The sequence below is a fragment of the Cricetulus griseus genome, chromosome 5 (genome assembly GCF_003668045.3).
Source record: "Cricetulus griseus strain 17A/GY chromosome 5, alternate assembly CriGri-PICRH-1.0, whole genome shotgun sequence".
NCBI classification, from domain to species: Eukaryota; Metazoa; Chordata; class Mammalia; order Rodentia; family Cricetidae; genus Cricetulus; species Cricetulus griseus.
The window spans coordinates 166,664,086-166,686,870 of record NC_048598.1 but is presented as its reverse complement, the minus strand read 5'-3'; the positions used below and the strand labels follow the sequence as shown (position 1 = coordinate 166,686,870).

Sequence of the window (22,785 nt, the reverse complement as noted above, 5' to 3'; positions counted from 1 at the left end):
GCTATTAACATTTGTGGCGTAACATAGAAGTAAGGGCATCATCATTTTTTTTTTCTAATATGTGTGTGTTTTGTTTTTTGGAGAGTGTTAAAAAATCGATTCTTTTAAAAAATTATTTGTGCGACTGGAGAGATCTCAGCAGTTCACTGGCTGCTCTTCCAGAGGACCTAGGTTCAATTTCTAGCACCCACATGGTGGCTCACACTTGTCTGTAATTCCAGTTTGAGGGGATCTGACATCCTCACACAGAAATACATGCAAATAAAACACTGTTGCACTTTAAGGAAAAATAAATTATTTTTAAAAATTAAAGAATGTATTTACTTTTTTCTGTATATGGGTGTTTGCCTGCATTTGTCCATGTACATTTGCGTGTCTGGTTCAGAGAAGCCAGACAGTGTCAGGTTTCCTGGAATTAGTTGTAGATGGTTGAGTGGCAGCTGTATGGGAGCTGGGCATGCAACTCTCAAACACAGCACCTTTGGAAGACCCCCTAGTGCCTTTAACCCTTGTGCCACCTCTCCAGCTCTCAAGTCTATTTCTAAAAAGTCTTTATTGACAGTTATTACGATAAAGGTTTTTAGTAGATTTTTTTTTTTTTTTTCGAGACAGGGTTTCTTTATGGCTTTGGCGGCTGTCCTGGAACTAGCTCTTATAGACCAGGGTGGTCTCGAACTCACAGAGATCCACCTGCTTTTGCCTCCCGAGTGCTGGGATTAAAGGCGTGCGCCACCGCCCGGCTTCTAGTAGATTCTTGATCAGTGTGTTTCCTACTCTACTGTCTGCTAAGCCTCTTGTCAGAAATCCAGAAAGTTGGAGCAACCAGTTTTGCATTTTGACTTATAATATTTGTGGGAAGAGTGCCAGGATTGTTTATTTCTGTATACCCCCATAAGCATTTTATGTAGTTTTAATATTCTTTCTGCTTCAGCGAAAGCATTCAGGAAATATGATTTTCTGATTTAATTTTTGTACTATAGTTGCATCTGGTTCCTAAGTCATTGAGGCCACTGCTTACATTGTGTGAACAAGGAGGAAGAATGAAGTCTAACCTAGTTTGTATTCTGAATAAATAATATACATTATGATTTTACCTGCTGTAACTTTATACTTTGTGTAGGCATTCTAGAACTGATAGACTATGGTTTAAAAAACACAGAATTTGAGCAGACCAGTTAACTCAGTGGGTAAAGGTACTGCTGTACAAACTTCAGTTTGTCTCCAGAACCCATGCAAAGGTGGAAGGAGAGTGCCCCCTTCGCAGAGTTGTCTTCTGATCCTGTACATGACATCAGGCACACACACAGTGATAATAAATGCATTCTCAAATCCACTGAACCCATAGTAGCTTGTTTTCTCATAGTTTCTTTATTATTGGATCCTTGGAGTCTTCTTAGATTGTAAGAGTTCATTTATTGTCACTGCTTTAGTAAAAATATTAAGGATTTGGAAGTCATCTACATACATGCAAGCAATTGTCTTAGAAGTGTATAAACGAAGTAGTTCTATTACCAAAGAACCAAAATGTACGTGTAAGGTAAAACTTATACATTCTTATTATGGTTACCCTTCAGTTGGGAGGAAAAAATCCAAGAGAATTCAGAGGAAAGTGCCAGACTGAACTGTCTGTCCCTGCTTCCTCCACAGTGGTCTTGAAAACTTTATACCAAGTCACCATAGGTGTCCTTCCAGAGGTACACCTTGAATGAGAAGAGTGAAAGAGGGTGTTTGTCCCTTGCTGAGCATGAAAAGAGAAGGTTGGGCTGTTAATTCAAAGTCAGTGCTTAGGATTCTTGTGTGGCTACTCCCCACCCCCAAATCACATCACTTAGATAGACTGTACAAGGGTATGTGGAGTTAGCTGGGAGATTGCTACTATTTTTGTGTGTTATTCCCTGGGGAGAAGGATGGAGCTGTGAATTGGTTATGTTTGGAGGGTGGAGTGTTGGCATGGCTGTACTGGCAGACCATGTGTTGCTTGAAGCCATATGGTCAGGTGAAGAGGAGCACTTCCATTTAGGATCACTTTCACATTCTTTCCCCATATTCTGTCCTTTATTTTTCTCTCCTCTAGTCTCTCCTTTTCCTTTATAGACAGTAAATGGATTAATATTTAGACCTTGATTACATTATAATCTTAAGTGAGGCTTAGGAGTCTTGTCAAGGTAGCATTCAATTGCAATTCCTAGAGAATAGCTTCCAGCTTACTATAGATAGAATAAGGAGGAAGGCAGATGAGGCTTGTAATAGTGCCATTTGAAGGGCAGTTTTGGTTGTTGAACTATATATAATTTAAGGTGGTATTGAATTTATATAAGCTTTAAGCTTCTTGGCCCTATCACTTTGGTTGCCCTCTGCCATGTTATGTATTAAAATGTACTTGGGGGCTGGAGAGATGGCTCAGAGGTTAAGAACACTAGCTGCTCTTGCAGAGGACCTGGGTTTCATTCCCAGTACCCACATCACAACTTGCAACTGTCTGTAGCTCCAGTTCCAGGGGATCTTATACCTTCTGGTCTTTGTGGACACCAGACACACATATGATGCACATGGAGGCAAAATCCCCATAAAAATCAATAAATAAAAAAAGATAAAAAAATGTACTTTTTTTTTTTTTATAGCTCTGGGAGTAGTTTATCCCATTTAATGTGATTCAGATCAGAGCCCAGCACACTTCCTGTGGAATTCTGACAGATTGTTCACCTGCTGATCTCAAATAGCTGTTTTCACTTGGCCCTGCTTCCTACATGCCAAGATATTCTAGGACTGACTGTATAATGGAATATGCTTGGCATTTATGAACGAAGCTGCTTAATTAATCAGCTATGGGCAGACTGACTTGGATGTTCTTTCCTGCAAATTCTGCCTTAAAAGAGTCTTAGTGATTTTTCTAGAAATACATAGTTTCTAGTATCAATTGTATATGGTGAATTTCAAATTTTGAATGTAAGTATGCTTTGATAGGCATAAAATATCACAAATAAGTTATTTCTGTTTGCTCTATGTTATCAAGAGTCATACATGATACTTTTTATTCTATTTCTTGATTCTGAGATGTTGAAAGGATAATTATTTTGTCTTTTAGAAATCTTTGGGCAGTTTCATGTATATACATAAGGACTTTCTTCTTTTAAACTCATTTCCTTTCTCATCTCTTCCTCTAGCCCACCAACCCTTACCAAGGCCCCACCCTCCCTTCAAGCTTTGTTTTTGTGCATGCTCCACTGAGTTTAGCTTGCAGGAGTGTGGGGGAGAGTTTGTTTAATACTGGTGTATGAGTAACATATCAGGCTACACCTCAGTGGTAGAAAATGATACCCCCCTCTTCTCGCAACTGATACCAGTAGGTCCTGAGGGCTAGGGCCTTATGGGTCCCTCCCCCATTTATGATAGATATTTAGGAGCTCAATCTTGGGCATATAAGCACAGCTGTAGTGAATGCATGAGTGCAGTGGCTGTGTCATGTCCAGAAGGCATCTTTTTGTTACATATTTTTGCCATCCTCATGCTCTCAAATTTTGTTTTCCTGCTCCTACTTCCATGGTGTATGTATCCTGAGCCTGAGCCTTAGAAGGTTTCCCGTTTATCACCAAACATTTATTCTTGGCATTTTGGCCAGTTAGGGATTTCTGTATTAACTACCACCCACTGCAGTATTAGGTGTGTGACCTTGGGAATTAAAAAAAGACCTTATATCTTAATTTCTTTGATATATGTGCATCTATGTGTACATATGTATGCATGTCACACTTTTTTTTTTTTAAATGAGGTATATCCATGTAGCCCAGTTTGTCCTTGAACTCATGGTAGCTGAGGATGACTTTGAACTTTCATCTTCCTGTTTTCATGTCTGGAGTGCTGGAATATCATGTGTGTACCCTTTCATCTGTTTGTAAACTATGCTGGGGATCATTTCCAGGATATTCTCTGTGCTGGGCAAAAATTTACCAACTGAGCTACATATATCTCCACTGCTCTTTATTGTTAAACTAGAAATAATAATAAAGACTGCATTAAAACTGACCAGTGAAGCATAGACTCCTTTGTTCCTCACAGTAACAACACATAACCTGGATGAGGAAATGAAAGCATGTGATGATTACACAGCTAATCAATAGGAAAGTTAATATTTGAACTTAGGTCATTTAACTCCAGAACCCCTAATTTTGTTTTAGCATTATATACATCTACTCACTATTTTCTAGGTTATTACGTGGAATAAATGAAGAGTATGTGGAGTGTTTTGTTTCTAGATCTTTCAGATGAGACTAACTCTATAATCTCTTTGGTTCTAAAGTCAAAACCATTCTGATAGCTTAGGAAAAACACTAGGCCTGCCTGGGCTCTGATGTTGTGAACTGCAAGCTTAGCTACTTCAAGCTTGAGAAGCCATGGATGACCTTAGAGGTTGCCAGCGGAGAGTTGTGAGTAGTTCATGAATAAACCAGCAAGGAAATTTCAAAGTTGGTTTGTGTATTTAGTAAAGAAAATGGGAATATATTAAGGATTATTTTAATGTAAATGAGCCCCATAGATTTATTTCTGTTTCTTGCCATCTATATTAGGTACTTTTAAAGTAATACTTATCTGAATTTGTGACTTACTTAATTTGGACATGCTTAATTCTGTTAGTGTCTAGGGCTGTGAATCTTTCCCTGGGTCTGGGGATACAGTTCTGCACAGCACTTGCCTAGGGCATAAGAAACACAGGCAGAGAGAGGGTGAGTCCCTGGGCATTGTTGGCCCAGGTCTACAACACAGTATATATAGACAAAAACAAGGCAAAAATCGTTTCCTGAATTAAACAGAGCATTGCTTTGTAGACTTCTTCTTCTGTGTAGGTAGTGTCACTAATTTACTCTTCAGTTTCTGGAATCTTGTACATTATAGTGATTCTCAGTTTTTGTTTGAATGATTAAGAAGGCTTTTTTTTTTTTTTAAATAATGTGCTGTTTCAGATGAGAAGTTAGAGACTTAGAAGAATCTAAACTTGAGGGCATAGTGCTGCACACTCACCTGGAATTCCAGCCATCAGGAGGCTAAACAGGAGGATTGCTTAGAGGTTGAGCCAGCCTGTACTATACATATAGCTAGTTTGTGGGCAGTCCAGAGGAAAGTCATATCAATTTAATTGTGATTACTTCTTTGAAAAATTATGAAAAAAAACAGATATTACATTTTATCTATCCATTCTTTCTTTATTTTGTGTGTGTACAAACATGCCACAGCATGCATGTGGAGAGGATAGCATGTGAGAGTAAGTCGCTCTTTTTGTTTATGAGCCCTAGGATGGAACTCAGGTCCTCAGTCTTAGCAGCAGGAGTGTTTATCACTGAGCCATCTTGCCAGCCCTTTGAAAATTTGCTTAACTGAGGAAGATATAATTCAATCATAAGACTAAATAGATTTCTATAATTAGAACCAAATAACCTGGTAAACAAGTATTTGTAAAGGCTTTCCTACCCTTCAGTTACAAGCTCCTTTTTGTCCTGTGATAGCCATTTTACTGTTTAAAAACGTGTGGATGTCGTTAATCAACAAGTTACTTAGTTCTGAAACTAACAAGCATAAATCTATCTACTTACTGGAAGGGTGTCAGATTGCATTGGAGAAGGTGGGCTAGATAGTGCCTGGACCATGTCTGGTCTCAGCTTTCTGAAGAGTTCATCAGAGCTCTTGGGGGCGGGGTGGGGTGGGGGTGGGGGTGGAAGAGTTTTGCATGGACCTTGGGAAACAGAATGTTTCTGGTTGCCGGGCTTCGGGCAGTACTGCTATGAGGTGTAAGTACTATAGGCTGTTGCTGGGTATCTGGCAGTATTGTGGTGAGAAGTAGGTGTTGTATGCTCAGCTCAGTGATGATTGAGAGGGATCAGGCTACTTTTTTGTTTTATTTCCAATCATTATCCTATTTTGAGTTCTTAGGAGGAAGGACAGGTGACCACTTGTGTGTGGGTGCAATACTATTCCCAGCTGATTTGTGGAAGAGAATGGGATGGTGGGACAGAAAACTAACAGCCATCTGGCTCTGGTTACAGCTATCAGTGAACTGGGTATAGAGAAAGGTTAATAAAAATAAAAATGAGCAGTAGTTGTGCTACTCCTGGAAGCAGTGTGGTAGTGATGGCAGAAGACTGATGAAAAACGTATAAGAAGATGTGAGTAAATGAAAACAGTGCCCCTGCCCCAGGATGACACAGTATCCTAAGTAAACTTCTCCTAAGTAAGTCGTGGGGAAGCTTTCTGTTTCCTGTCGCTAATCAGTAGAGCTGCCGTGCCATCCCAGTGGCTTGTGTTCTCTGGAGGAGCTGTCCTCTCTGATGGACTATGTGCTCACTCTTGTTTTTCCCCCAGACTGTGAATGAGTGGAGGTGTGTAAACGTGAATGCTGTGCTCCTTCAACAAGTCGTGCTTTGTATCACACAGGAGCAGCCAGTGGACTGCTGAGTGAATGCATAAACCCTTTCATTCACAGTCCATAGTGTGGATTGTCTGCTATGGTTTGTGTCATTAATTTTGTTTAGTGTAACGTCTTGTAATGCTTTCTATCCTTTCTTTTCTCAGTTCAGTGTCTAATTGTTTTGTTTTATAAGAATTCTTCTCTGTGTTCCTTAGTAACAGGAGACAAATGCCATCTTTGTATATATCACAGTACACAGCAAATTGATGGAGGAGCTTTTTGAGTTGAATATCTTTATTCATTATGACTTAAATTGTTGAAATCCAGTTTGCCCTTAACAGAAGAAAACTTTTACTAGATAAAATAGGGTGATTCTCTATGACTAGTGTCTTTTATTAAAAGATGGAGACTTTGGGAATGCTTGTTAAACTTGTTGCTAGCTTTAGTGGTACAAATTGGGATTTTCTCAAGTACATTTCCGTAAGTTTCTGTGTAGCATTTGGAAAAAACAAAAATACCATAATTTTCAGTGAGATAGATTAGGTACATTGAAATTTTAATTGAGAAATATTTCTTTGTTATAATTCTTGAGATTGAATTTTAAAGTATTATCAATAATAATGACTTTGACTGTGTTCTTTGCTTTACAGAAGCTTCTCAGTTTCAGGAGGTCCCATTTATTAATTGTTGCTCTCAGTACCAGTGCTACTGGTGTTCTATTTATGAAGTGGTCTCCTGTGCCTATGTGTTCAAATGTATTTCCCACTTTCTCTTCTATGAGGTTCAGTGTGGATGGATTTATATTGAGGTTTTTGATCTATTTATATTGAGGTTTTGGACTTGAGTTTTGTGTATGGCAGTACACATGGATCCATTTGCATTCTTCTACATGTTGACAGCCATTTATATCAGCACCATTTGCTGAATATAGTTTCTTTTTTTCCATTTTGTATTTTTAGCTTCTTTGTCAAAAATTAGGTGTTCATAGGAGTGTGGGTTGATATCATGTCTGAAAGTTGGGGAAACTGCATAAGACTGAACTAGACTTCCTTAATATAGGTGACAGTGATGCTGTTGGGACAATATATGAGGCCACTGCAGTGGGTCCAAGATCTAACTAAAGCACAAACTGGCTTAGTGGGGCCCCTTCTATATGGAGAGATACCTTGACTAGCCTAGACACTTGGGTGGGGTGCTTTGGTCCTGCCTCAAAGAGATGATGGGACAGACTTACTAGACTTCCTAGGAGAGGCCTTACCATCATTGAGGAGCAGATGGGAGGCCGGGCCGGGGAAGTAGGGGTAGTGGGAGGAGAGGAGGGAGGGGGAACTGGGATTGGAATGTAAAAAATAAATTAAATAATTAATTAAAAAAAGAAAAAAAATAACTTTGTAAACGAGTCAGTCATCCTCAAACTTTTCTGTATGCTTTTGCAATTATAGATATTCAGTTATTTTATAAATAATTTATTTCTCATGCAAGTTTTTTATTCAGTAATTTGTATAACTATATCTCATTGCAACTTTGTATTATCACTTTTTTCTCAATATTTGTTGATGATTTCTGTAAATCTGTTGTGAATTGGTACTTGGAAATAAATGTCCAAGGATATATTACATTTCCAAAAGTAAATACTTTAATACTTTCTGAAATGATACCATAAATGTCTAAAAGGAGAAATTTAAAATCAGTAGTGTTCAAAAGAAGAAATTAAAACTACTTAAAAGTTGTTTTTCTGGTTCATATGAAGAATTCTTTCTTTTGTTTTTATTTACTTTTTCCTCCTTTTGTTCCTTTGTTTTATTTCAGGCCAGTTTATCCATATGGGGATGGGGAAGCCTTGGCATTGTCCTTTTTCTAGTAACCTTTGGACCCTTTGTCATATTTTACTTGGCATTTTATATCCTCTGCTTTGTGGGAGGGTAAGTATACATAATGACAATTTTATAATTTATATGTTACTTTGTTAAAATTGAAATAAAATGACTGACAACTCAGAGTTTGATTGATTTGTGAATTCTATTTTCTCAAATTTTGTTTACCAGAGTTTAAAAAAAAAAGTAAAATTAAGATACTCATTTATATGTGGTGGTCATCATTAAAAATGAGATTTCAATGACTAAAGTTGAAAATGTCTGTCATAAAACGAAAATTTTTAATGTTATTCCTGGTTTAAGATTAGAATTTTATTATTTATTGTGATACTGTGATCAGCTGAGATAACACATCTGGTTTTACATTACAGAATATACTGTTTCATTGATTCGATGTCAGATAACAGTGGTACTTTCTGATGAATGTTTTTACTTTGACCCAGACAGTTCAGATAAATACTTGCTTTTATAGTTTTCTTTATGCTTACTTGGTTTGCAGTGTTTATGATTTCATTTAAATTGATAAACCTTTTCAAAGAGAATTCCAGCCAAACTTCATTATAGTTTTGTATACAGAACAGTTGGTATTATACATAGAAGTATGAGGAGACTCTAGATGGTGACATGCCTGTGAAACATTATCCAGTACAACTCAGCTAGATGAGAATCTTATTGTTGATGTGTGTGTTTAGAAAGTCCATTATGTAATTAGTGTATGATGTGCACTTCCTAGTTCTTTTTGAAACAACTTTTTTGAAACCTCCAGATATTTGGAGGAGCTATTGAGCTTACAGTTTCAGGTGATTTACCTGATTGTACATGTAAACGATGACATAAGAGCCTATAAGACACTGCAGGGGTGGCTTCTGAAGGCATGTACTACCTGCCCACCACATCTTTCAGTCTATAGGTTTGAAAGTCATGCTTGATCATTTTCTAGGGAACACACTAGTGATTAATGAGCAGTTCTGTCACAGACTCTACAAGACTGTAGTTTTTTGTCAGAACAATGTTTTCTTAGTAATTGTCTAGACACAGTATCATGTACTGAAATAAATAAATAAATCTATGTCAGTCACAGGAATCAGGTGACACAGAGTTCAGAATCCCTTAATTGATAGTGAAAACATTGGTACAGAATGTCTGAAACCAAATATGCAGGCCCAAAGCCAGAAGCTATCTCTAACTATGCTGGCTTGCATGGTTGCACTTTCCCACAGGGTCAAGGCTGCTTTTACTGACTGGAAAGATTATTTTTCTTAAAGAGATGTTTCTCTCAATTTTATAATCTAAAAGGTAGAAGATTCTACTAGCTTCATAACTAGAATAAGCCCTTTGTCAAGACTGAAGGAGAAGTATTTCAAAATATTTCCCACTTCTGTGGAAAGAGGAAATTTTAGCTTTAGAGACAAAAATGAGAGTTCAAGTAGACAAGATCTCAGTCCGTCTCTCCCTTTTTTTCCCCATCTACACAGGGTTTCTCTGTGTAGCCCTGGGTGTTCCAGAACTCATTCTGGTTGACCTCAAACTTAGAGATCTGCCTGCCTCTGAGTGCTGAGATTAAAGGTGTGCACCACAACAACTAGGCTTGAGGATTTCCTAACAATAAATTAAATATAGATTTGAGAGACAGAAGGGTGACCTTCTACTCATTACAGAGTTACTAAGAGTTTTATTGGCCCCTTTATGAATTTGTTCATTTATGGAGGAATAATTTCTAAAATAGATTCATATACTTAAAATTCTTTAAAATTTTTAGATAAAAATATATTATTGGAAAGTGTGGAAAGAGGTCCGTAAAACCTCTTTAGATGATGCTTAGAGTCATAGGATGGAGTGAAATTTCGTGCTAATGCTGTGCCATGAAGCAGTGTGATTCTGTACTGGCCATTGAAGCTGCTGGGGCCTAAAGGTCCTGTTTCCTTGTGACCCGGATGGAGAGCATTAGCTCATCAGACATTCTCAGTGTGCTCAGGTTTGGTCAACAAGTCCATCATCTTCTGACTTAGATCTTCCCTTTTTTGTGGCCTTGATTATGAGGACTGACTGTCCCTCCAACAAAACTTTGTGTCATTCAATGGATTGTAAATTTAAGCAACAAAATAGATCTGTTAAAGTCAAGTGATGATGTTTTATACATTCAAAGTTGTTTGCTAGCTTGGCTGTGCTTTTTAATGAATTTTTTATTAATTAAGTTCTTTTTTCGGGGGATTCATTAAAGGTGTGGGTCACCACCGCCTGGCTATTAATTAAGTTTTTATTGGGTTTTTAAAGATGTGTTTTTTGTTATTTACTTAAAGTGTATTTATATTTTCCTGTGGACAACCCATCTTGCGCTTTGATAAAAAGAACCTAACAAGTTTTAATGTGTTCTGTAGTTTGTCCACCTAAAATAATGATGACCTATGCATTTTTTCTTACAGCTAAAGCTAATTATTTACAGATATTAAGAAAAATTCTTTTTGGGGAAAAGCACAATGTGTGTGTATATCTATATCTATATCTATATTTTTAAAATCATGGGATATTGTCAGCACTACCTTATTATTTTAGGACATTTTGTTGTATATATTGGGTAGATTATCTATTTATTTTGGTTTTTCAAGACAAAGTTTCTCTGTAACAGCCCTGGTTATCCTGGGAACTCTCTTTGTAGACCAGGCTGTGCTTGACCTCAGAGATCCCCCTGCCTCTCACATGCTGAGATTAAAGGCATGAAGCAGTGCCCAGTCTGGTTGAGTTATTTAATCATTTGTAGCCTGTACTTTTTGACTATGAGTCTAGCCTTTAACGGTTCAGCCATCTCTCCAGCCAGTTGTAGCTTCTAGTTTTACTTAAACATCATAACGAAAAGTATTAACCAGTTGTTTGTACTTACAAGTGTTCTTTGAACTTGTTTTCTTACTGTTGTGTCATAGGCTAAGATTAGTGTTTTATCAGTCATACTCTTAAAAATACAACTTTAAATAATTACTTTATTGTATTTGTAAGTGAGTAATAAGATTAAATTGAAAGAGGACCAAATTGAATCTTCATAATAATATCTGCCATTCCACAGGTACTATGTACTGTGAATTCTGAAGATACACAGACACACGCATATACCCTCACATATAATTTTTTATAACTTTTTAAGACATAATCCATCTTATTTTACTATCTTTGCTTCTTCTGTGTTGACCTTCTTTGTTTTGGTTTTGATTTTTCAAGACAGTATACATAGTCCTGGCTGCTGTCAAACTCACAGAGATCTGACTGCCTCTGCCCTTCGAATGTTGGGATTAAAGGAGTGCACTGCCACTGCCTGGCTGAAGGTTTTTTTTTAATGTTATTTGAGTAAAACTTAGAAAAACACTATGTAATTTATTAAATATTTTAGCTGTTCTAAATTTCAAAGCCTAACACAATTTGTCAATCTTCATTTTCCAATTTTCCAGACTTAATTTTGAGAAATGGTAAGTCATAAATAAAGCCTGAGCAATATGTTCAGTAATAACTATGATAAAGTGTAGAAATACTTTGTTTTTTTATAAATATGATAAAGTGTAGAAGTACTTTATTTTTAATCTATAATTATTTTTCCCCCTAGGGGTTTAGTGGTTACTCTCCTGTATGGGAAAACAAACTCAGAAAAATACCTAGAGCAGTGTGAACACTCATTTCTTCCTCCAACATCATCTGGGCTTCCTAAGGTAGGTCATGCAGAGGAATGTGAAACCCACGGTCCATCTCTTGGCAATGGTCAGTGTTGCCGAGACAGCCCAGCAGGGCTGTCATCACATAGCCAAGGGGACCGCTTGATCTTCTGAGAACTAACTGAGATCTTAAACATCATCTTCAGACTTTATTAGTGTTACATTCAAACAAGTGGGGATGCAACTTTGAGGGAAAGATAGAAGTTGGTTAGTTTAGTTTGTTTTCCTGTCTTAATATCAAACTGTCATTTATAATTTGTAAGAATGCCAATGAATATTTTGTTTGAGAAATGAATAAGAATCAGAAAAAAGTACACTTCTGTTTAATTACTTTGAAAAGCATAGATTGCAATTAAGCTATACAGTGTCTGTAGTTTTAAAAACTCAGGTCTTATTTTATCATTCTGAATAGTGCTATTTTCTATTACAGTATCAGATTTTATAAATGAAGTAGGTATTGTATCCTGTGGGTACATAGGCCTCATAGTTGCTATAGTACCATCAAGTTTTGTGTGATGGGGGTCTCATTTTATGTGGAGAGGAAAATGGCTTGAAATTGAGGCCAGAAATTTAACCTTAAAGTCACTTAAATACTAAACAGTAGATGAAGAAGTAAGTAATGCACAGTATTAGTTTATATTATATAAATGAAAGAATTCCACACCATTCTGAGTATTTTTTCATCAATTGGTATTTAATATATATATATACATATATATATATATATATATATAGTTGCACATTAGCAATAAGTTTGCATTCTAATCAGTACATTATTAAGGTTGAGTTTATAGAATGTATAAAGCAAACTTAGGTGGTACAGCCTTCATACTTTATGTTTATTATAATTATTAGTACATATTAATTATATACCTTAGTGTGTTCACTGTGAAGTTTCTCTATACATATGCTTAGATCACATCCACTCTTTTGTACTCTTCTCTTTTCTCTCTTTGTTTTCCCCAGACTCATCCTCCTGGTCCCTCTATACTCTTGATCATCTTTTGCTTCCACATTCGAGAAACCATGAGACCTTGCTTACTTGCCTTTCTGTGTTTGCCTTATTTTGATTAATACATTGCTTTCAAGATCTGTCCCCCCCCCCTTTTTTTTTTTGCAAATGGCCTGCTTTTCTTCTTTTTTATGTGTAGTAACACTTCCTTTCATGACTACACTAAGTTTTTCATTTGTAGCTTGACTTGGATGTTGTGAGTAGTGCTACAGTAAATGGGCTGTGCAGGCATCTCTGAATTCTGTCGTAACTTCCTTAAGATAAATATCATGGAGTGGTACAGCTAGATGAGATATTTACACCTCTCTTAATTACCTAAACTTTACCTAAACTTCACTTTTCTCTGTTTCTTTAGAATTTCTATTAATACATATTCTTTGATTTTGTTTATAAGACTCTCTAAGGAATTGGGGTTTTTCTTTCTTAGCCATCTGTAGTTTTCATTTATTTGGAAGGTCAGAGAATAGAAAACATTTTAAGAATTAAGATTTTATAAATATTGGTGAAGTCAAGACTAGTTATACTTTTATAATCCATTTTTTAAATGAAACAAAATAGCTATGACTTACTATTTTAAAAATATGATTTGTAAATGTAGTCTATGAAAAAAAATCTTACTGGTTCATTCATATTATTCATATTGGTTCATTCATATTATTCCTAAAACATGAATTATATATATATATATATATATATATATATATATATATATATATAGTTGCACATTAGCAATAAGTTAGCATTCTAATCAGTACATTATTAAGGTTGAGTTTATAGAATGTATAAAGCAAACTTAGGTGGTACAGCCTGCTACATACCTAGGGTATGTGATCTGTCTCTTGCTCTAGGAAGCTAACTGCTCAGTATTTTTCTATATTGCGTACTCTGACCACTCTAGAGCAGTAGTAAGTACACGCATTATCTAAACTGTGAAATGAAGCAGTAAAAATGTGCTCTAACCTTTTGTGGTGGCATATACCTTTAATTGCCTTAAATTCCAGCATTTGGGAGGCAGAAGCAGGTGGATTTCTGTGTTTGAGGCCAGTTTGGTCTACATGGTGAGTTATAAGTTAACACAATTATATAATGAGATCCTGTGTCAAAACAAACAAACAAACAAACAAAAAACAAACAACAACAACAACAAAAAGAAACTCGAAGTGTGGCCTAATAATAACATTTTAGTTATTATTTGGGTTCTTGCTTTCAAGGTTTTTGAAAGAGCTTGTTGAGGTCTGTGAAAACTTCTGCTAAACCTTAGGCTGTATATTGTCTGTGGGAATTTTTTTTTCATTTATTTAAATCTCTCATGCCACCAGTAGTGTTTCCTTTTCTTTTGCTTCTTCACTAGGTGATAGGACTTTCTCAGCTTCATTATAATCTTAATCTACCATTGTCTGCCTGGACCATGTTATTGAAAATGACTATATGCTGATGCTTAGGTTTATGTAAGAGTGTCCCGTTCCCCGTCCCCCCCCCCCCCCCCCCCGTTTCCAGGCTAGTGATTTTTCTGGGGACTACTAAATGTCGTGAACTGCATTTTCCTTGTTGCTTAAATTGTCTCTAATTAGAATCAACTTTAAAGGAAATTCATTTGATAGTTACGATGCTCTTGGTCCCTAGGAAAGGAGAGGGAACACAGTATCATAAAGACAGGAAGTTGACAGATTAGAAACATTAACTTCATAGTTTGAAGGTTTGGTTGAACAATAGCAATTACTATATCTGTCTTTTAAGTCACCGCTAGTTGAATTTGTAGAAAACAGTAATAGCTTTTTCCCCCTGGATATCTAAGTTTATTACCCTGAGAAATCAAGTTTGGCTTATACTTATTTTAACAAATTATCTATTGGCTGGAAAATAAGGGAAGGTATAATAAAAAACCAAACAGGAGATACTGGAAATTAAGGAAATATTCAGTAACATATTTTGGTTTTCGTTAAGTGCTTAGAAGAAATGAAACGAGAAGCCAGGACTATTAAGATCGATAGAAGACTGACAGGTGCCAACATAATTGATGAGCCTCTTCAGCAAGTGAGTTTCAGTATGTGGTATTTGAATTCCATCTATTGAATTTGAGATATATTTCTTTTGTAAATACTAAGGTGCAGCTCATAGCTATTTAATGTCCTGAAATTTTATGGTAATGTTATCTTTGAATTTTATACTTAGTAATTCTATTTATTAAGTACCTATAATGAGAGAGTTTACTTAACATGATAGCCGTTATAGGTTAAATCTGTATTAGAAAAGAGTTACTGACATCTAATATTCTAGTAATTTCATAATTTAAAATATTAGTGTATCAATCTTATTGATCAGGCTCAGTGGTTTGGTAAATTAAACTTTTGAGTTAGTTTTATTCCTTTAAAGATATATATATGTCTGGTTTGATTAAAAATGTTAATTAGAATCAGGTAAAGAAAAAAAAGAATCAGGTAAAGACACCACCCTCCCAAATATTTTCTGATCATGTTTTTGATTATATGATCATTATAAATAATTTATACTTTGAACTTTTAATATTTTATAAATGAATCTGTAGTTACCTTATATGTAGTTCCCTTATATGACTTGTATTATGTCTAGTACATCAACAGTATTAATAGAATTAAGTAAGTTTTTGTAATTAGATTGCAAGGGATCTGATGAGGGAGTCTTCAAAAACATTTGTTTTCAGTAGTGTCTATTATTAGCATTATTTACATCTCATCCCAATGAGCCAATAGAGTCAGACTCTTGGCATATTATAGCACTGACTATGTATTTTCTTTCCAAACTATCTATCTGAATGTGGGTAGTCATAGGTGCCATTTTAGTTTTCTTAAAAATTGGAAATGTATGAGTTGGGATATCAAAACGTTTTTTTTAGAGATGGTTTGTAAAATGAAGTAGTGAAGACAGGAATTTACTACCACAATTTAAGATGCATAGTAGAATATAAGTTGGCAAGTAATTGTCTTGGTGTTTTGTTGTTTTTGTGTTTTGCTCGATTAGTTTTTAAATCCTAAAAGTTGTTTTTTTCCCTAATGTTTTGCTATAGGTTATCCAGTTTTCATTGAGGGATTATGTCCAGTACTGGTATTACACACTAAGCGATGATGAGTCATTTCTTCTTGAAATTAGGCAAACTCTTCAAAATGCACTCGTCCAGTTTGCTACTAGGTAAGATTGCTGCTTATAGTTATACAGAAAAATTCAGATATGTCATATATTACAATAGGGGAAATAACTTCCAAATGAATGGGGATTTTTAACTGAAAGGTAAGTAGAATAGTAGACTATAACTATGGGATATTATCATCATATATTATTTACATGAACTAATATTTTCATTTCTCTTGGACATATGTACTTGGTATTTCTTGGAAGTATTTGCATTGTGTTACAGTATCATCAGTAGTGTGTGAAACTTTGCATTTTTTCTGTCTTTGTCAGTAGTTGTTATTGTCTACTAATTTTGGTTATAGATACCTAGTAGGAGTGAGATTGCATTCCATTTTGGTTTTGTCTTTCATTTCTCTGAAAGCTAACATTGAGCATCCTCATGTCCTACTAGCCATTGTAGGTCATCATTATGGAAGCGTGCAGGCATTCCTTGCTCTGTGTTAAAATAAGGTAACTTGTATTTTATTACTAGCTCTAATATGCCTTTGGCTTTATAAATATTGAAGCCAGGCATGGATTACAGGTACAGACCTGTAATCCTAGCACTCAGGAGATAGAGGAGGGGGATCTTTGTGAGTTTAATGCCAGCCTGGTTTACATAGCGGGTAGACATAGAGAGCTTGTCTCCATTTGAATAATCATGCTCATTTGTCTGTACTTCTCATAGTTTTTGTAGTCAGTTGGTATAATTGCCTGGCTGTGACAGAGGTGAAGGACAGTCAATATAATACTTTTTTTTTTGTCTCATTAAAAAAGTTTAATTATCTCGGTGTAGACACCTTTGTCACCATTGGGTATTTAAAAAAATTAAAAGAAAATTGTTTGGTGTATGGGTGCTTTACCTGCATTTATATATGTGTACCATGTGCTTGGTGCCTGGGGAGACTAAAAGAGGCCATCAAATCCCCTTAAAACTGGGGTTATAGACATTTGTGAGATGCTGTGTAGGTTCTGGGAACTGAACGTTGGTCATCTAGAAGAGCAGTCAGTGCTCTCAACTGCTGAGCATTCCCTCCAACTCTACCATTAAGACATTTAAGAAACATTAAGTATATAGGAAATGTATTAAAGTGGAGGTCTCACAAAATAATGTGTGATGTGTAATTTCAACTACTTTTGTAAATATATATAACAGTGACTTTAAAATAAATACAGGAGTACTAACAGTGATCTTTGGATTTTCAGTTTATGGCTAAATATAGCTAATTCAAAAAATTTAAAGAAGGAAATTGCATTTTGTAAGTTGGATATCTTCTTTATGGCCACAGATGGGCAATTAGACATATGGTAATAAAGTTATCTAAGATGACCTTTTATGTTCTCCTATCCTCTTAAAATCAAAAACAAAATTGTGGCTGTGTAGATCTGGGCAGGTCCTGTGCATACCACCCTGTGGCTCCAGGTCCATGCGTGCTGCTGCTCTGACAGCTCTGCCGGATCGACCTTCCCCACGCTCTTACTGTTGTTCTGCTCCCTCTCTGATGATCCCCAAGCCTTGGGGAAGAGGGCGTGATACAGATGTCCCATTTAGATTACGTTTTTATTTGTGTGTGTGTGTGTGTGTGTGTGTGTGTGTGTGTGTGTGTGTGTGTGTGTACATGTGAGCCATCACATGGAACAGTGCACATGAGGAGCCAGAGAACTGTCCTTTCTCTCTACTATGTGGGTAGCAGAGTTGAACTCAGTCTTGGCAGAAGGTGCTTTTATCCAATAGTCATTGTCTTAGTTAGTGCTCTATTGCTATGAAGAGATACTACAACCAGGGCAATGCTTATAAAGGAAAACATTTAATTGGGAGCATAATCCATTATGGTCATTGTGGGAAGCAAGGCAGCATGCAGGCAGACATGGGATGCTGGAGCTGAGAGACCTACATCTTGATCTGAAGGCAACAGAAAGTGTACTGAGACAATAGGTGATATCTTGAGCATTTGTGAGACCTCAAAGCCTGTCTTGACAATGACACACTTTCTCTAACAAGGCCACACCACCTAATAGTGCCACTCCCTTTGGGGGCCATTTTCTTTCAAACCATCACAGCCATCATGTTGGTGCAGGCTAGTTTCGATCACTGTGTAGCTGAGAGTAATGCTCAGCTCCTGGTCCTCTTGCCTCCACCTCCCAAGTGCTGGTACAGCAGGAGTGCACCACCATACTTGATGCATTCATTTGTTTGGAAAGTGATTTTGAAACTAATATTCAATATTTTGCTTGGTACCTAAATCCTTAAAATCATGTTTTTATTGAGTTTCCTTTTGCAAATTCTGTGTTAATTGTTATAAAAAGTTTTAATATGTATTTGTTGAGACTGAATGTCTCACTTAATAGGTAAATTTTAGTAAAACTCTTGTTTATTAAAATGGCTAATACCTGAGCTGAGTTTTTTATACTTTGTACCATTTACCTTGAAGGATCTACTTTAGCCTATGGTTTCATTGCTTGCTTTTATTGGAGCCTGGTTAAGGCTTGTTGCTCTTGCTTCTCATGTGGCACTGCTGCTTCGTGTGCGGTCATCTGAGTACTGTGCTCATTGTATGTGGATCTCCAAAGAACTAGCTCCTTATGTGATATTACAGTACATCCAATAGCCATCTTGGTCAACAAGGCTATTGTTTGCTTAGTATAATTATAGCTACAAAGCTATAAGTCTCCTTAGAGAAGACAGATCCTGGGATGTAATCTGGTGTGCAGAATATCATAGCTAATGAACTGATGAGTCTTTAATAAAGGAAGTCTGTGCCAGTCTAATATGTTTCTAGAAATAATTAGTTTTGGTGTTGTTTCGTGTTACTAGTAATGAGCCATATACTGCTTAGAATTGACAGAACAAGCAAAGTGTTTCATGCCATCCAATCCAGCCCACAGATTAGTGACATTCTTTGCCTTTTGCATTAGCATAAAGTAGCTTGAGTGCAAAAAGAATTTCTCAATGTCTGTGCTGTTTTAGACCTTAAAGAAGAAAGAGGCAAGTGTTCATGTGTTGCATATGGCCATTCTTCAAGCACCTGTCAACAGTGTTTTGACTCTGAGAGGGGGATCAATAAGTCATTTTGTATTGAAGACCAGTGTTGAGCATATTACTTAGGCTCTGGGAGTACAACTGTAAATAAATCACACAGATTGATTAAAGTCTGCTTTCCTGAGATTCTTGTTTTTAATTTTAACAATGAAAATATTTAACTATAGATTTTGCAATAAGAAGTATAAAGTGTGGTGTTTGCAGAATGTCACTGGAGGGAGCCGTGGAGTGTACCAAGTGGGATTGCCGTTTTCAATAGCTCTGGGTGAAGCTGAAGTTGGACTCTGCAGGTAGCTGTGGTAAAGCAAAGGGATATGTGTGGAGAGAAGCTAGAGCTGGGCAAGCAGAGGGATTTGTATATGGAATTCCTAATTGGTTTAAGCAATCAAAACCTGAGTCAGATAAAGAGGAAAAAGCTGAGAGATCAGAGAGAAGGAGGAGCAAGCCATAGCCATACCTTAATTCCTTAGCGTCTCAGCAGGCAAGAGCAATATCCTGTTTCTCCCAGCGTATATCCTGTTTCCACCCAGCTATATCACTTCCTGTCGGTCTGTGCTGACCTCCGGACTTCCATGGTTAGCTAGTAGCCAGCTCCATTCTCTGACCCTCAGGAAGGCTTTATTTGTACAAGCAAGATATCACAGCAGGACTTGTTCAGTGGCACCTAGATGTATTTGAAGAGTCCCTTTTAGTTTGAGAATTGCAGTGAAAGCCTGTGTACAGAATTGACAGGGAGGAAAACTGAAATAGATGAAGAAATAAGCAAGGGTTTAGGTTCCCGAGACTGGAGAGAATATATTAAGGTGTGACTATTGGAATAGCGGTGTGTGTTGGAGAGCTTGAAAGGCTCTCTTTCTGTCGTGTGACTATTAAAATAGTGGTGTATACTGGAGAGCTTGTAAGGTTCTCATTTTCAGTTACTATTTGTATATCTGTATATGTAAAAAAGGTAACCCTGACTGCTGTATGGAAGACTGAGCAGAGGGGAGATGTGAGATCATAGGTGTAGGAGACCATGAAACCGCAGTGCTGAGGAGTAAGACCTTGGCTTTAGACACAGGGATGATGGCCTGCAAAACTTAGGCTTGGACAAAGTGATGTGCTGTAAAAATACCATCATCTTGTTCAAGGCTAGCTAACTTTCTTATTTTTGCAGCCATTTTGTCCAAGTTTATAATGAACTGCTGGGTCATATGTACTTGTTTCTTTAGGTTAGGGCACAGTGTGTGTGTGTGTGTGTGTGTGTGTGTGTGTGTGTGTGTGATAAAATCTTTAAATTGAAGCAATATTACTGTATAAATGACAACATCAAAGTATTAGTAGTCACATGTGTTTAGCACAGTAGACACCATATGGAAGACTATTGTAAACAGAGTGAACAAAGAGCTTTGGCATTGCTCATAACTTCAGAACAATTGATATTAGGAGTTCTCATAGAAAACTGGATCATGAATGTGTGGTTGGATGGCTTTTATTAATATTCATATCTCATTTCTCATGTATTATGTACCATTTTATAAAGTACTCCATTCTTAGACTTGTCTGCCTTTGTCAAGACAGATAATAAACATTAAACATTTTTAGTATAGTCTCCTGTGTGTAAATGGAAAACAGTATTATTTTCCTTCTTACAATGTTCTTTGGAGTTTACATTTCCTTTAGATTTGTCTGTAATTATAAGAAAGTGAAAACAGAGGTAATGTACTGCTTTTCACCCTCATCATTATTTATATTTGGAAAATAGAAGTCTAGACTTAAATGATTGAAAAGTCTATATTAAATATTTACATTACTTGATGGTTTTATTCATTTTAAATGTCAGATGTTCAAATGAATTGATATGATTTGAAATGCCTTCTAATTTTGGAACAATTCAGTAAATTAATAATGTTTTATAAATGAAAACAGATAAGAAATGTATGTATTATTTTTTCTTTCAAACTAGTTAGAAGGAACCTTTTATGGAATAATTTAGCTAATGGCCTGTAGTGATTTCACTGTATTTTACAAAACTAAAAGTTACTCACATAGATTGTGACTTAAATGGTTTTTAAGGTCAGCATATCACTGGGTAGTCACCACTGATCTACAATTTAGTGTGTAGCCCAGGTTGGTCTCTGATTTGAGAGCCTTCGGCTTTTGATTGCTTTGGGTAGATGTGTGTCAACATGACTGGGTCAAATTGAATTTTTTTTTTTTTTTTTTTTTTTTAAGTAAGGGCATGGGGGAGGACTCTGACTGCTGGGTTCAAGTTTTAGTTTTAGATTTTATTGAGAGTCATAATATTGCTGCCAGGTTTGTTTGCATGCTTAAACAGGTGCTTATATTTTGAGACTGCTGGTCCTTTCTCAGCTCCTAAAGATTGGGGACACTGTCACTGTTGGTTTACTTGTACTTTATTCGACCTTCTCATGTCTGCCAAACCATAGCAGTACCTTTTCAATGCATAGATGAGGTTTGTTTTGGAGGTAATCTGTATTGTCACAGTGCTGTCATTGCTCTTCAGTATTCCCTCTTGGCAGCTCTGTTTGGATGTGGATTTTATGGAGAGTTACTTGTGAGCAGCAGATTTCTGGGTGGACGCTTGGCATCCACAGTGTGCATTTTGTCTGTGTCACTTAACTGCTGTACTCTTCAATCGCTTGTCTTTTATTGTTAAGACTGGTTTATTTGCTACCTTGCAAAGCCTCTGATTGAAAAGAAATAAGCAATGCATGCAAGCCATGAAGTGAACATCTGCACGAGGTGTCCATTGCATGTGTTGTCATTGTTTAGGCAATGTGTTCTCTCCTAGTCCCGCTGCCCTGTGTTCTCTCATGGCCTAGTGTCTTCAGGAATATATCTTACTTTTGTTTGTTCTAGGTATGTTCCTGAAAGTGTTAACAGAAATATGTGTTGTTTTTGTTTGATGAGTTATTGAAATGTTTAAGTTTGTTGCTGTTGAGATAGAGTACTAAGTGATTTCGTAAGACTAATATTCAACATAGTATTCTGAAAAGTTTTATAATGTTATACTTACCACCATCTTTTAGCCCAATGGTTCTATATTTTCATTTTTTAGTGGTCATTGTTTTAAGTATTAGAATATACGAGAAATAATTTACCATAGACATTTGGTTTTAGAACATAGGTTGTGTAACTTAAAGAAAGAGTGGAAATTTTAGAATGGAGCAGAAGAAACCAAGAAGGGTCTGAAATATTCCTAAACAAATAGAAACATTTTGAATCTCTCAGGTATCTGGACTGAGAAATTATATGATATATTCATGGGCAGGCTTATTTCAGATTTAATTGGAAAAAATTTGCAATGTTTACCAATTTTAAAAATTTAAGTTGTATTTTTATGGTTTTGGATATTAAAATATGTTGTCAGAAGACTAAGTGAAATAAGTGCTGATATACTTAAGAGTCTTATGTAGTAAATTCTAAGATATAAAAATAGTTAAGGAACAAACTGCACATGAGGAGCTGGGAGGGTGGATATGCACTCCATGGGTAGGAGTACCTCTGGCTCTTGTACAGGACATTTGCCTCTTACCATGACTAGCAGCTTGCAACTGCCTGTGGCTGCAGCTCCAGAGAATCTGACACATGCCTGCAAGGCATTTATATAATGATTT

General features: G+C 36.3%; 1 protein-coding gene across 3 annotated transcripts in view; it reads left to right on the top strand.

Moving 5' to 3' along the window:
• Snx13 (sorting nexin 13) overlaps window positions 1-22,785 on the top strand; it is a 103,669-nt gene that overhangs the window by 24,097 nt on the left and 56,787 nt on the right. For all 3 annotated transcript variants that reach the window (XR_004770030.1, XM_027419754.2, XM_027419753.2), the window contains exons 2-5: window positions 8,207-8,319; window positions 11,861-11,963; window positions 14,923-15,012; window positions 16,022-16,143. Coding sequence is in view for 2 of the 3 variants with exons in the window: in XM_027419754.2 (XP_027275555.1) it covers window positions 8,207-8,319; window positions 11,861-11,963; window positions 14,923-15,012; window positions 16,022-16,143 (428 nt within the window). In the remaining variant the exon portion in view is untranslated. The remainder of the gene's footprint in view (window positions 1-8,206; window positions 8,320-11,860; window positions 11,964-14,922; window positions 15,013-16,021; window positions 16,144-22,785) is intronic.